This window comes from Nicotiana tabacum, chromosome 3 (assembly GCF_000715075.1).
Source record: "Nicotiana tabacum cultivar K326 chromosome 3, ASM71507v2, whole genome shotgun sequence".
NCBI lineage: Eukaryota > Viridiplantae > Streptophyta > Magnoliopsida > Solanales > Solanaceae > Nicotiana > Nicotiana tabacum.
In genome coordinates, this window is record NC_134082.1 from 212,969,079 (window position 1) to 212,984,231 (window position 15,153).

The following is a 15,153-nucleotide window of genomic DNA, read 5'->3' on the forward strand; positions in this document are numbered from 1 at the left end:
GTTGTCCTTGAATATTTGGCTTCTTTTACGTGATTTTAATCAGAGCGTTTTTGAGATTATGCCCATGACAGAAACTATGTTATCAATACCTTCTAAGAATAAAGCGCTAAATCCACAAAATATTTTGGTTTGCCTAACATTCGTTGAGATTGGGGTCTGAGGTGTAACAGTAAAGAAAAATAATAACCGAAAAATGTATAAAATACACATTTTTTGTATATATATACATTCTGTATGATATATACAATAATTATACAGGTTTTATACACCTTTTCGGCTACAAGATGTAAATAGGCACGGACTAAAAGTGATAATACCCTAACAGTAATGCAGGGGATTTGCATCTATACCCGTTTTTGGGTCACGTTTTTACTTATATCCGCTTTGTAAAAAATATTTACAAGTGTACCCACTTTTTGCGTAAACTTGAGGCATACGGGCCGAAGTAGCAAAAGCAATCACGCAAACTTCAGCATTCTAGTAGACGAGCCTGAAGTACCTAAAACTACTTAGTCTGAAGTGCAGTCAATTTTTTGCATGCAGTTAAGATGTTTTCGTCTGAAGTTTATACTGCCAGAAACTAATACTTGTTCGTCGAGTTTTAACAATCTGACACACAATTTAATACCCAAATAAACTCCAAATAAGCTCAAATCTGAAACAAAACTTCCTAATATCATAAAGAATAAACTCCAATCATCATTTTATCAAAACAGTAATAAATCTAAAATAAAATTTCAAATATGATAAAAAACAAATCCTAATCATCAATTTATCAAAATAGCAACAAATCTAACAAAACCATTTTGTCTATCTTTAAGAATCTTTCTTTCTAAAAAAATAGAAAATGTACCAGTAAACTTAGTAGATATGCAGTCATTCAATTTATGAAATGAAAGAATAGAAAATGTACCTGTAAACTGATTGGAAACACAAACAGCCTAGTCGCTAAAATTACTGGAAAATAAGATGGAGAAGAAAAAACTGGAAAGTTAAATTTGATTCCAATATTAAATAAATTTATATAATGCACATTCTGATCATACCAAAAGACATTAATTCTGTTGTAAGTTCCCATGAAACACTACACATTTTCAAGATTTTATTTTTCAAAGTCTTGCATCTTTAGCAAACAGAAACTAATACACACTATTATCACTTTGCGTATCTGAGTTGTGTAAAATTACTTCTATTTGTTTATTTCTTTATGACTTTAGTGAAGTCCAAATCTACCACATAATTCTCAATGACCTGAGAAATAAAAAGGACATTAGTTACAAAACAAGTTCTTAGAAAAGGAAAAGAAAATGGTTCAGAATTATTGGTGAGAAATTTCGTGGCGACACGTCACGACATAGAATTTACACACTTTGACCAAGTAAAAATTCACTAGCTCAACCAAGCTTAGCCACACATTTACAAACTAATCTCAAGCGGAAAAGTCCTTTTGGCCACACCATTTTTGGCAAGATTGACCCAAATGGAGTCATTAAGGTAATTTTACGCCCCAATTATGGTATCAGGCGTAATTCTATATCGATAATGCCCTTCAATTAATTTTCATATTTCTCTCCCATCATTTAATAGTTGTCTTTTCAATATATGGAAGATCTCAAAGGTTGCAAACCCGATTTCCCATAAACCTTTTTTATTTTTTATTTTTTTTAATGTATTTTCATCTTTTTTTTTTGTAGTATACACACATATATTTCGAAATTATTCATCTATATACATGTATTTGATGTTGCATTTCGTATATTTTTAGTATTTGATTGTGTATTTCGTATATTTTTAGTACTTAAACAAACCTTCATTTAAACTCCTATGTTCTTTTAAATTTTAGATGGCCGAAACCCATACTTAAACAAACCTTCATTTAAACTCCTATGTTCTTCTAAGTTTTAGTTAATAGATTAAGGATACATTCGAAGAAGAATAATGCTTCCAAAGTATTTGTTGTATTTTCTGGTAAAGGCCAGGAATATACTACTCATGGAGTGAATGTTCTCCTATGATTATCGGGGTTAAGCGTAGCATCTTTCAGTCTTTCAAGTCTCACAATGCGGTCATATCAGCGTTCAATGAATTTGAAAAATCTATTGAAGGTAAACAAAAACTCAAATTTATGATTTTTGTTGTTTTTTGTGTAAGACGCCTGGAATATACAAATGTTAGTCTGAGAGTTTTAAAATGCTTGTTGAAGTCGAGGGTAGCTACTTTCATGCTTTCCAATATTATGATGAAACGTTAGAAGCCTTCAACAAATTTCAAAAAATAAGTTGTTCAAAGGAAGAGTCATCTTCAAGCTCGGCCGTTGAAGAAAGTGAAGAAGTGGTAACAAATGAAAGTGCAGCAAGTGCTATTTCATATGCTATGTTAACGGGCATATTTATTGGGTTGAAGTTGTCACAAAATGTTGGAAAGTAATTATGTCAATTTTAGTTCTTATGTTATCTTGTGTTAGAAAAGTTTTTGATATTTCTCTTTGGTGCACAAGAGTTGAGGACTTTGTTTTTCATTTTGAATATCAAGTATTGTATGAAGTTGGGCATGATTATTTCATGTTTACTTTCTTCATTATTTATGAACTTCGAATTTTATGACTTCTTTAGCATTTCGATCATGTTTCATGCAAAATATTCCAAAGAAATAATATGAATTTTGTACATTAATTTTGTATTAATCTGCATTCCTAAATTATTTTTGTTTATTTTTTTTATTGGTGAAAATAAACATTTTATTGATCAAATTAATCGTGCCATTCATACAAACCATGAGATAGTGATTTTGCTTTTGCTTGATTGAATTATGCACATTGAGTTTATTTTACAGTGAAAACTGGTTAAATTCCTTGAAATAATGAGGTGATATGTTTTTCTTATTTATTCAGGTCAGATAGTGCTTTTGTCAATGAAAATTTTATTTTAGTTCTGTATTATTGGAATTACTAATACCTACATATATTGGATCTTCTTTTGCATTTTCGGAATGTTTACATAAGTAGTAAAACATTTGAGTAAAGTGATTCTTGCTGTAGAACTGCCAACATAATGCTTCCTTAATTTATTTTTTTTAATATTAAAAAGAATACCTTAATTTATTCTTTTAATATTAGAGTGATAATTTTTATATTGTTATAAATAGATAAAGTGATCATATTTATACCTCAAAAAAAATATATTTCTTTTGGCTCGATAATATTTGGAACCAGGGAATAAAAGAAGCAACAATATTTTAAAATATGTAGCAAAAAGTAAGAATCAAAAGTAAAGGAAGCAGGAGAAATACTAAATAAGCATTTCATTGATTAATTGATACTTTTCAACATATTTCAAATAATATTTGGAAGATACTTTTAGCATACCATGCTAACAACATGGCATGCATAACAAAACAACTTAAAACCCTAATCTTTCACTCTACTCAGTCTTTTGATTAACAGATTTTGGTGCCTTAGAGACGGCTTCGGTGTCACTGCTTATAACGATAACAGGAGTATCAGGTTCTTCATCCTGCTCAGCGAGAAGTTCTTCAAGCATATCATAACAGGAAGTGAGAGGGTATGAATCAAGAAGAAGTCTTTTCACATAATCCGTTCCAATTTCCCTTGTCAACCTAAGCATCAATAGGTTTGTCTTTATCTTCAGATTTTTCAACTTATTTCTTACATCCTGGTAGATGATGTTGTGGTTAATGGGTGACCATGAAGAGGTTCATCGATAATTTTCTTTGTAGGGGTTCTTTCCATTGTTATTTCCACAGATTTCCTTTTGAATTAAAGTAGATAATTTGGATGATGGGATTAATAATGTAGTTGTATTTATCGTATAGTTTTTTTGAATATCTCTAGGGTTAGGGTTATTAATTGTGTTCCCATTTTCTTCTCTCTTATTTTAATTTGAATCACAATATTCAATAAAACCTTTACACTCCTCAAAGAAGACTTTACAGACTTCAATGCATCCATTTAGTTTACCCAAAATTCTTTTCATGAACTCTTCGTCCAACCATGAGAATATTTGGTTTGGATAAGGTTTTCCAGCAAATTTTTTAACTAATTTTCTATTACAACATTTTTTCCCAGTAAATATTTTTCTTAGTTTTCTCTTCTCTATTCCAACTGTGAGAATATCTGGTTTGGATAGGGTTTTCCAGTAAATGTTTTTACTAATTTTCTATTACAACATTGTTTTCCAGTAATTATTTTTCTTAATTTTCTCTTATCCATTCCAAAAAGAATCCAATAGAATACCACCGATAAAATTCCCTTTTTTTGAATCCCCATGTAATAACTATTCTTATGCAAACTATTTAACTTCTCAATGAAGCATTTATTAACGTCAACCGTTTTAGTAGTGTGTTGGTAGAATTAGGTTGAATTCATTTAAGTCTTCATCTTGGAGAATTGATTTTTTTTAAAAAAAAATTAAAAATAGTCTTTGAAATTGATTTCATAAAGAAGAAATGAATATTGTTATAGCAAAAAAAAAAACCAATATGATGAAATGAAATTTTAAAACATCAATACTTCAACAGAAAATCAAAAGCACAACTAGCATGACTAAATCAACAAGAAAATAAAAGATAATAAAGGGATAGAAAAATACAAACACATCCTAAAAACTAATCAATTTTAACCGGATTGTAATTAGAAGTTTCTTCTCCCTTCACTTTAACATTGAAATCAACATATAGTGGTGCAACATTAGCCAATGCAAATTTGACGACGAAACCTCGTTTGACATAATTGTCCAAAATAAAAAGTTTCCAGCCTACTTTGAACCTTCTTCGATCACTAACTCTTATAGATACAAACCACTCTTTGCCACGATAATGAAGAAACGCGGTTTCAACTGTTGGAGGAAGATGCTTGTAGATTTTTCTTGGAATATACTGAAAAAGGAAGGAAAAAAACAATACTATTAAGTTTTTGGAAAATATAAACTGAAACACGAAAAAATATATATACAATACTGATGCATAACCAGATCGTCGTAGTTGATGTATGAATCAGTCATAACCACTTCAAATATTGGATGATTCTCTTCTTCATCATCACTAGCAGAAGAGTAAGTTATGGCTCGTTTGGTAGAGGGAGAGGAGTCCATAGTTGGGGGCGTAAAATTACCTTAATGACCCCATTTGGGTCAATCAGCCACTAATTATTCAAAGCAACTATATAATTCCATTGACTAAGGGTGTAATGTTAATTTCATTATTGCGATTTATAGTTATATTGAACGTCTATATATATAATAGAAACTATATAATTTCATTCATTAAGATCATACGTATCGACCACTAATTATTCATAGAAACTATATAATTCCATTGACTAAGGTTACAACAACAACAACCCAGTATAATCCCACAAGTGGGGTCTGGGGAGGGTAATATATACGCAGACCTTACCCTTACCCCGGAGGGCAAAGAGGCTGTTTTCAAGAGACCCTCGGCTCAAGAAAGCACCAAGTGACGATATATTAGTACTATCAATAGACTCATAATAAAATAACATAAAATACATAACATAACATAAAATAACAAACTAACAGCAATATAAAAAATATAGGAAATACGAGAAAGATAGAAGGTATACTAATATCCAGCATATAAAGCGCTGCATCAGTAGCTGATTAGTAGCATCCTAAGCCTAAACTCCTAACTGGCTAGTCACTCTAGTGCGTCGTAGAAATATTCACAACTTTCCCCTAGCCTACAACCTTAATACTCGACCTCCACAATTCTCTGTCAAAGGCCATGTCCTCAGTAATCCTAAGTCGCACCATGTCCTGCCTGATCACCTCTCCCCAATACTTCTTAGGTCTCCCTCTACCTCTCCTCATGCCTACCACCGCCAGTCGCTCACACCTTCTCACCGGTGCATCAGTGCTCCTCCTCTGAATGTGGCCGAACCACCTGAGTCTTGCTTCCCGCATCTTGTCCTCCATGGGGTCCACTCTCACCCTCTCTCGAATATCTTCATTACTAATCTTATCCATCCTTGTATACCCGCACATCCACCTCAACATCCTCATCTCTGCTACTTGCATCTTCTGGATGTGTGAGTTCTTCACCGGCCAACACTCGGTCCCATACAACATGGCAGGTCTAACCACTGCTCTATAAAACTTACCTTTTAGTAATAGTGGAACTTTCTTGTCACAAAGGACTCTCGTCGCTAACCTCCACTTCATCCACCCCACCCCTATACGGTGCGTGACATCCTCGTCGATCTCCCCGATCCCCTGAATAACTGATCCATAATTCCATTGACTAAGGTTGTAATGTTAATTTCATTGTTGCACTTTATAGTTAAATTGAACGTCTATATATATATATACAATGTATAATTTCATTCATTAAGGTCATACGTATCGGCCACTAATTATTCATAGAAACTATATAATTCCATTGACTAAGGTTGTAATGTTAATTTCATTGTTGCACTTTATAGTTAAATTGAACGTCTATATATATATATATATATATCGTAGTGACTATATAATTTCATTCATTAAGGATATATATAGTAGTGACTATATAATTTCATTCATTAAAGTCATATGTATTTTTACAATATTATTGTAGAATATCAATATACTATATTTTATTGGTTAATCTTAATTATAATTATTATATTATACTAAAATCATATTACATGGCATTTTTTACCCCTCTTATAAATAATTATCCTATTATATTTTTGAACCAAATAGTAATTAACTTTCCAAGTAAATGAATCAATTGAATCAATTTAATGGGAAGTCAACCACTGGATTAATGCGGCAAGTAAGAAGAATTTAAGGATCTGCAAAAAAAATTCAATGCAGACCCAATCAGTCATCTCAATCATCTAAACAACACCTGTGAGCATGTGTTTTTTTTATCTTCTCTTACATAATATACGTAACGTGGCGGGGTTATATTAGGTATATACGATTGGATATAGCGCATTGGGAGAATAAAACTGAAAATGTGTGGTAATATCAAGGAACTAACTAAAGCTTTAGGTCAAAGGAATCCCTTAAACAAAGGTTCGTGGTTAAAGAAATGGCTCGGGTAGCACCCCGCGCGTTCGGAAGGTTTAAGTTAACTTGCACCTGTGGGATAAGACTAAGAGTGTCTAATATGCTAAGAATAGTGTATTATGAGGTATTATAATATCACACGGGTCACATGTTAAGTTTTGGAGTCAAGCAAGTTGCGAAATAAAGGTCGACAAAGGTTATCGTAAATTTCTCCAATAATTTTTCTAAACTTTGGGTCAAATGTATTAGATCATTTCTCCCAATATATAATGAGTTATGGGACCCAAAACCTATCAAATTGAAGTTCTACAAGTGTAGTTCACAACCAAAAAAACCTCACATCAAACGGACATTGGAGTAAAAGGTTATGACTGTTTTACCCCGGACTGTCCAGGCTGAAACCGGGTCGCGAACCGAGTCGGGTCAAACAAGTGGTATAAGTCGGAAAATCCGACTTGTAAGACCCCAAAACATTTAATTTTCGTCCCAAAACAGTGAGGGAGCTGAAGAGAGGGTTCCATGGTGTTCTTGAGTGATTAAGGTACGTTTTTAACGATTTCTACCGTTAAAGTTTGTCCCCGTGCCTAGAAACTCAATCTCTACGCTTTGCAATCGTTTCCCCCTTCTATTAGCTGTGTTTGGAGCTATTTTTGGAAGATAGGAATTTGTTGTTCTTGCTGGTTCTTCAGGATTTATACTTGATTTTCCAAGGCAATCATCTTGGGACTCTTTTATGATCGTTTTTACAAAGTTCTACAGGCGTTTCGTCAAGTTAGGGCCATATGGAAAATCTGCCAATTTAAACTCAATTATGAACTAGTTATAGGTGCGTATAAGCTACATATATATAGTGTTTGCGAAGCTTAGGACGTAAGGAACAACTTTTGTGAAGGAATTACAGGCATTCGGACGTTCGTCGGAAAGGTATGTTAAGGCTAAGCTCCGTTCTTCCTTTTTGCACGAATTCTTGGAAATTCCTAAGACGTCAAATGTGATATTTTACTATTCTATTGCTAGAAAGACCTTCTGTGAAAAGCATTGGGATCATAGCTGAAGTATTTTCATGATGCTATTAGGTTGATATTCCACTCGTTCGGTTAATTAGGGTATTCGACATCTATATATGTCATTTTGTCGGTTTTCTTATCCATATGTCTATATATATGAATTCTTATTCGTATTTGGGTGACTAAATAAAATAAAGGCATGTAGTATTTACGATCATTCCTTCTTCCTTGTTAAAGTATATTTTAAAATCTCTAAAGTGACACATCGGTTTCCAAAAATCTCAAATATAAATTTTACGTTTAAACTATTAAAACACTTGATTTTTGATATACTTTCCTTTACTAATTATCAAGAAATCAGGTATAAGGCCTAAGTGAAGCACCTTAAGATTTTTATGAACATCTTCAGAGTTAAGTTATCTTTCTAAAAGTCGAGTTAAGTTTTCAAGCTTATTTAATCAAAAAAAACACATGAGGTTCCACGAGACAATTGTATGCGATACAAAGGTGATTATGAGATTATAAGAATAAGAGTACCAATGAGCTAAGATAGGCTCGGTTCTTGTTATGGCCTATTATGTGCATTCAAAGTTCACATCATACATGGCATATTATGCATGGACTTCGAGCTATAATCGGAGGTAAAGGGCCTATTTGCCCGAAAAACTATATATATTATACAGATGGCCACAAGTTAGCAATATGATACCGGTTAGCTATCGGGAGAGACCGCCATTGCTAGCATTTGGTTGGGTATGTCATGCATTTGCATCAATAAATATGTATTCACGACATATGCTTACACGAGCATATTCTGCATAATTGATTATTATGAGGTCGGATGTCGGTCATGGAGGCTATAAGAGTTTCAGTGTCAGGTGGTTTCACTATTATTTTTTTTACATCAGCTATGTATGATTCTACTTTTTGCCTTACATACCAGTACATTTGTATTCATACTGATGTCCCGTTGCCTGGGGACACTGCATTTTTTTTTCCTTGTGTGTAGGTCCAGGTACGGACTCTGATCGACCCCTCCGCTAGGATTTCGGGGTTCAGTTGTGAGTTGGTAAGCTCCACCTCTTCCTGGAGCTTTCATAGGATGGTTACTTTTGTGTACAGATTGGGTATAGTTGGGGCCTTGTTCCGATAGTGCTTATGACACTCTTAGAGGCTATTGTGGACACAATATTCTGGGTTTCTTTTTGTAGCTTTCAGTCTCCAACCCCTAGGCTTGGCATGTATATATATGTGTGTAGGCATGTATGTCTCCAATCGCGGCCTCGTCGGCCAGCTAGTACTTTATTATTTTGGCTCGTCTACCTTTGTTTATATGGCTTATTATTATTCAGGTCATGACCTTAATGGTCCAGGCTTAGTATTTCAGATGTTGTGCTACCCGATCTGTTGGGCCCCCAGTTTAGTTAGCTAGTATGTTTAGTGGCTAACTCGATCTAATGCACTATCGAGTGCTAGTCGTGCCTCCCCTAGTTTGGGGCGTGACAAACTTGGTATCAGGGCAGGTCGTGTCCTAGGAAGTCCACAAACCGTGTCTAGTAGAGTCTTGCTTATGGGTGTGTTATGTACCACACTTATAATCAGGAGGTTATGAGGCATTTAGGAATGGTTATGTTTCTTTCAATTAATAGATCGTGCTATGGAGCGAAGTTATAAGAACATATGAAATCTAAATCGTGCTTTGTGTTTCTTATCTTACAGGCTACCTACGCTCAGGAGATGGCACAGCGAGAGATAGGTATGAATCCGGGGGAAGGTACTAGTCGTTTCCCACCGGGTCAGAGGGATAGATTTCCCTTAGAGGCACACAGTGAGTCTCCAATACCCCTAGTCTCAGCTTCCCCAGCACTTGTTGGAGCCCAGGGAGATGCAGTAGCCCCAGCCTCACCAGTTATATTAGTACCTGAGGCAGCTAGAGACACAGGACCTCTAGCACCCGTTGTTCTGCCATCAGAGACTGGGGAGCACGGGATGAGGGAGACAGTTCAGTTGCTGACTAGGATAGTTTCTATTCATGAGCGACCGCTAGAGTCGGGAGCAGATGCCCCGAGAGATCGGACAGGAAGCTCGATGGTACGAGAGTTTCTTCGCTTGTCCCCTCCATTATTTACAGGATCCAGTGGGAACTGAAGATCCCCAGGACTTTATAGACCAAATGTATAGAGTATTGAGGGTGATGCATGCCTTTGTCACCGAGGCTGTGGAGTTTCTTCTTTTCGACTACGTGATGTAGTCGTCCTATGGTATGAGGCATGGGAGAGATATAGAGGACCTGATGCTCCGCCAGCAGAGTGGGAGGACTTCTCTAAGGCTTTTTTAGCCCATTATTTGCCATGGGAGGTTTGGGAGGCCCGTCTTGACCAGTTTCTTAGCCTGAAGCAGGGGGATATGAGTGTGAGGGATTATAGCCATAAGTTTAATTCTTTGGCGAGGTATGCACCAAATATTGTACGTACCATGATGGCTAGAGTTCATCATTATGTGGATGGTTTGGGGGATCATCTGATTAGAGACTGTAGGGTAGCATCCCTATCGGATGATGTAGATATTTCCCGCATACAGGCTTTCGCTCAGACTCCAGAGGATCTTTCCCGTCGGATTCAGGATACTCGCAGGGATAGGGAGCAGAGTAAGAGGGCTCGTACTATGGGGTCTTATAGGGAGCCACTGGGTGATTTCAAGCCCCCACTCCATCGATATCCACCTCGATCAGTAGGAAGTTTCCCACCACAGATGCAGGGCCAGCGGTTTGATCGTTATATTCAGTCAGGACCGGGGCAGAGCTCAGGCCAGCCTGAGAGCCGTCGATAGGAGCGTTCCGCACAAATGAGACAGCCTATTCCTCCATGTACTCAGTGCGGTAAGCTGCACACCGGGCAGTGTAGACAGGGTTCGAGCGCATGTTATCATTGTGGGCAGACAGGATATTTTATTAGCCGGTGCCCGGGGTTAGGCAGAGGTGCACTAGCTCAGCCTTCAAGATCCACAGCAGCCTTTTTGCCCTTAGTCCGTGCTCCCCGAACAGGTCCACAGTCTACTCAGGGACGTGGTAGGGGGAGAGGTGGATGAGACCCCTTAGGTTCTAGTAGTGGCCAGAACCACTTTTATGCACTCACAGGCCGATAGGATTCAGAGGCATCCCTAGATGTTATCACAGGTATATTGACAATACATTCTCATGCCATTTATGCATTGATAGATCCCGACTCTACATTTCATATATTACTCCATTTATTGTTGGTAAGCTTGACATGAGATCTGAGTTGTTGCCACAGCCAGTTGAGGTGTCTATGCCAGTTGGCGACTCTATTGTTGCTAATCATGTCTATCGAGGTTGTATAGTGTTAATTAATGACCGTCCAACTTCTGTTGATTTAGTGGAATTGGTTATGCTAGACTTCGATGCCATTATGGGTATGGATTGGTTGGCAGCTTGTTATGCTAATATTGATTGTCGTGCAAAGTTGGTCCGATTTCATTTTCCAGGTGAGCCTGTCCTTGAATGGAAAGGTAATGCAGCCACGCCTAAAGGTAAGTTTATTTCATACCTTAGGGCTTGGAAGTTTATTGCTAAAGGTTGTATATACCATCTGATTCATGTCAGGGATATAGATAAGGAGCTAGCGACTCTTCAATCGGTTCCTATTTTGAATGAATTCCCGACGGTATTCCCTGACGATCTTCCAGGAATTCCCCCCGAAAGGGAAATCGATTTTACTATAGATTTGCTTCCTGATACGTAGCCTATATCCATTCCTCCCTACAGAATGGCTCCTGCAGAGCTAAGGGAATTGAAGGAACAACTGAAGGACTTGCTCGATAAAGGCTTTATTAGGCCAAGTACATCCTCATGAGGTGCTCCGGTGCTCTTTGTTCGAAAGAAAGATGGCTCTTTGCGGATGTGTATTGACGACAGGCAACTAAATAAAGTCACTATCAAGAATAAGTATCCTCTTCCACGGATTGATGACTTGTTCGACCAGTTACAAGGTGCCAAATGCTTTTCGAAGATCGACTAGCAATCCAGTTATCATCAGCTACGAGTCAGGGATATTGATATCCCAAAAACAACATTTAGGACGAGGTATGGCCATTTTGAATTCCTTGTCATGTATTTTGGGCTTACAAATGCCCCAGCGGACTTTATAGATCTTATGAACCGGGTATTCAAACCATTCTTGGATGAATTTGTGATTGTGTTTATTGATGATATCTTGATATATTCACGATCGGAAGCCGAGCATGCGGATCACTTGCGAGCTGTATTGCGGACTCTCTAGGACTACATGTTATATGCTAAATTCTCTCAATGTGAATTTTGGCTAACTTCTGTAGCTTTTCTTGGTCATGTTATTACCAGCGATAGTATCAAGGTTGATGGCCAAAGGATTGAAGCTGTGATGACTTGGCCGAGGACCTTGAATCCGACAGAGGTTCATAGCTTTTTAGGCTTGGCAAGGTATTACCGAAGGTTTGTGGGAGGATTTTCCTCTATTTCTGCACCATTGACGAAGCTGACACATAAGGGAGCTAAGTTTCAGTGGACTGAGGCATGTGAACAAAGTTTTCAGGAGCTAAAGAAAAGGCTTACGACGACACCTATCTTGACTCTTCCGGATGGCACCGAGGGTTATGTTGTCTATTGTGATGCCTCGAGAATTGGCCTAGGTTGTGTTCTTATGCAGCATGGTAAGGTTATCGCGTACACCTCCAGACAGTTGCTAAAACATGAACAGAACTATCCTACGCACGATCTTGAGTTAGCCGCAGTTGTCTTCGCCCTAAAGATTTGGCGTCATTATCTATATGGGGTTCATATTGATGTTTTCACCGACCACCAGAGCCTTCAGTATTTATTTAAACAGAGGGAGCTGAACCTACGACAAAGAAGATGGCTAGAATTACTAAAGGACTATGATGTTGATATTTTATATCATCCCGACAAAGCTAATATTGTTGCTGATGCCCTTAGCCGGAAGTCCATGGGAAGTCTAAGCCATGTTGAAGCTGATAAGGTCAAGATGACCAAATATCTATGCCAGCTAGCTAATTTGCAGGTGCGTTTGGTAGATGCAGAGGGTGGACGCATTCTCGTTCAGAATACAACAAAATCTTCTTTTGTTACTGAAGTGAAAGAGCGACAACACGAGGATCTTGAGCTTATAAAATTGAGGGAAAGTATTCCACAGCAGCGACAACCTTTATTTGAGCTAACTAGAGATGGAGTCCTTAGATACCAGGGCCGCTTATGTGTACCGACAGTCAGAGAGCTCCGCGTCAAGATTCTTTCGGAGGCCCATTATTCTAGATATGCAGTTCACCCTAGAGAGACAAAGATGTATCAGGACCTTCGACAGATCTATTGGTGTAATGGAATGAAAAAAGATATCGCAGAGATGGCAACCCAATGTCCTAACTGCCAGAAAGTTAAAGCCGAACATCAGAGGCCTGGAGGCCTAACTCAGTGTATTGAACTTCCATTATGGAAATGGGACACGATAAATATGGACTTCATCACCGGTTTGCCTCGCACTCCACGGAGGTATGATTCTATTTGGGTAGTTATTGATAGACTTACATAATCTGTTCATTTTCTGCCAGTCAGGACGACATATTCAGCCAAGGATTATGCCAAGCTTTACATTCGGGAGATTGTGCGCCTTCACGAGGTACCATTATCTATTATCTCTAATCGAGGGGCTCAATTTACAACACATTTTTGGAAATCTTTTCAGAAGGGTCTAGGCATGCAGGTAAATCTTAGCACAACTTTTCATCCGCAAACTGATGGACAGGCAGAGCGTACTATTCAGATAGTTGAGGATATGTTACGTGCTTGCGTGCTAGATTTTAAAGGAAGTTGGGATGATCATCTACCTCTTATTGAGTTCGCTTATAATAACAGCTTCCAAGCTAGTATTCAGATGGCCCCTTACGAAGCACTATACGGGCGGAAGTGTAGGTCGCCGATTGGTTGGTTCGAGGTCGGGGAAACAAAGTTGCTAGGTTCTAATTTAGTCCAGCAAGCAATGGAAAAGGTAAAACTTATTAGAGACCGTCTGCGTACACCACAACGTCGGCAGAAGTCTTATGCAGATGTTCGATGACGAGACTTAGAGTTTGATGTAGAAGATTGGGTTTTCTTGAAAGTATCGCCTATGAAGGGCGTCATGCGATTTGGAAAGAAGGGGAAGCTCAGCCCCAGGTATGTTGGACTGTATAAGATTATTCTGAGGATTGGTAGGGTGGCGTACGAGCTTGATTTGCCTTCAGAATTGGGAGCAGTCCATCCTGTGTTTCATGTATCTATGTTGCGGAAGTGCATTGGAGATCCTTCATGTATTACGCCCATTGAGGATATTCACATTGCTGAAGACTTATCTTACGTAGAGGTACCAATAGTTGTTTTAGATCGGCAAGTAAGAAAGCTTCGAACTAAAGAAGTGGCTTCCGTGAAAGTGTTATGGCGAAATAACAATATCGAGGAAATGACCTGGGAGGCTGAGGAGGAAATGAGGAAGAAGTACCCCTACCTATTTACGACTTAAGATGAGTCACATTTAAATAATTGGCAATTAATTCTTTACAACACTTAATTGGATTTTAAATGACAAGAAAGTACAATTTAAATTTCTTATTGCGAGATAGCTATACGAAGCCTATTAGTTGGAATCTTCAAAATTTTATTTATGCTTTGCAAATGTAACAAATATAGCCTCGCAAACAACATATTATCGGAAAAAAAATGAAACCAAGGAATTGACTTGACCCATTCACGGACGAATGTTCTTAAGGAGGGGAGACTGTGAGACCCCATGTATTTTTTTTATCTTCTCTTACGTAATATACGTAACGTGGCGGGGTTATATTAGGTATATACGATTGGGTATAGAACATTAGGAGAATAAGACTAAAAATGTGTGGTAATATCAAGGAACTAACTAAAGCTTTAGGTCAAAGGAATCCCTTAAACAAAGGTTCGTGGTTAAAGAAATGGCTCGGGTAGCACCCCGCGCATTCGGAAGGTTTAAGTTAACTTGCACCTATGGGATAAGACTAAGAGTGTCTAATATGCTAATAATAGTGTATTATAAGAT

At 37.4% G+C, this 15,153-nt stretch overlaps 1 protein-coding gene across 1 annotated transcript; it reads left to right on the top strand.

The window, feature by feature from the left end:
• The first annotated feature begins 11,307 nt into the window (after positions 1-11,307).
• Positions 11,308-14,604, top strand: LOC107804779 (uncharacterized). Its single transcript, XM_075249005.1, has 4 exons — positions 11,308-11,587; positions 12,392-12,527; positions 13,029-13,598; positions 14,301-14,604. The coding sequence occupies exons 1-4, from the start codon at positions 11,308-11,310 to the stop codon at positions 14,602-14,604; spliced, it is 1,290 nt and encodes a 429-aa protein (XP_075105106.1).
• The last annotated feature ends 549 nt before the right edge of the window (positions 14,605-15,153 follow it).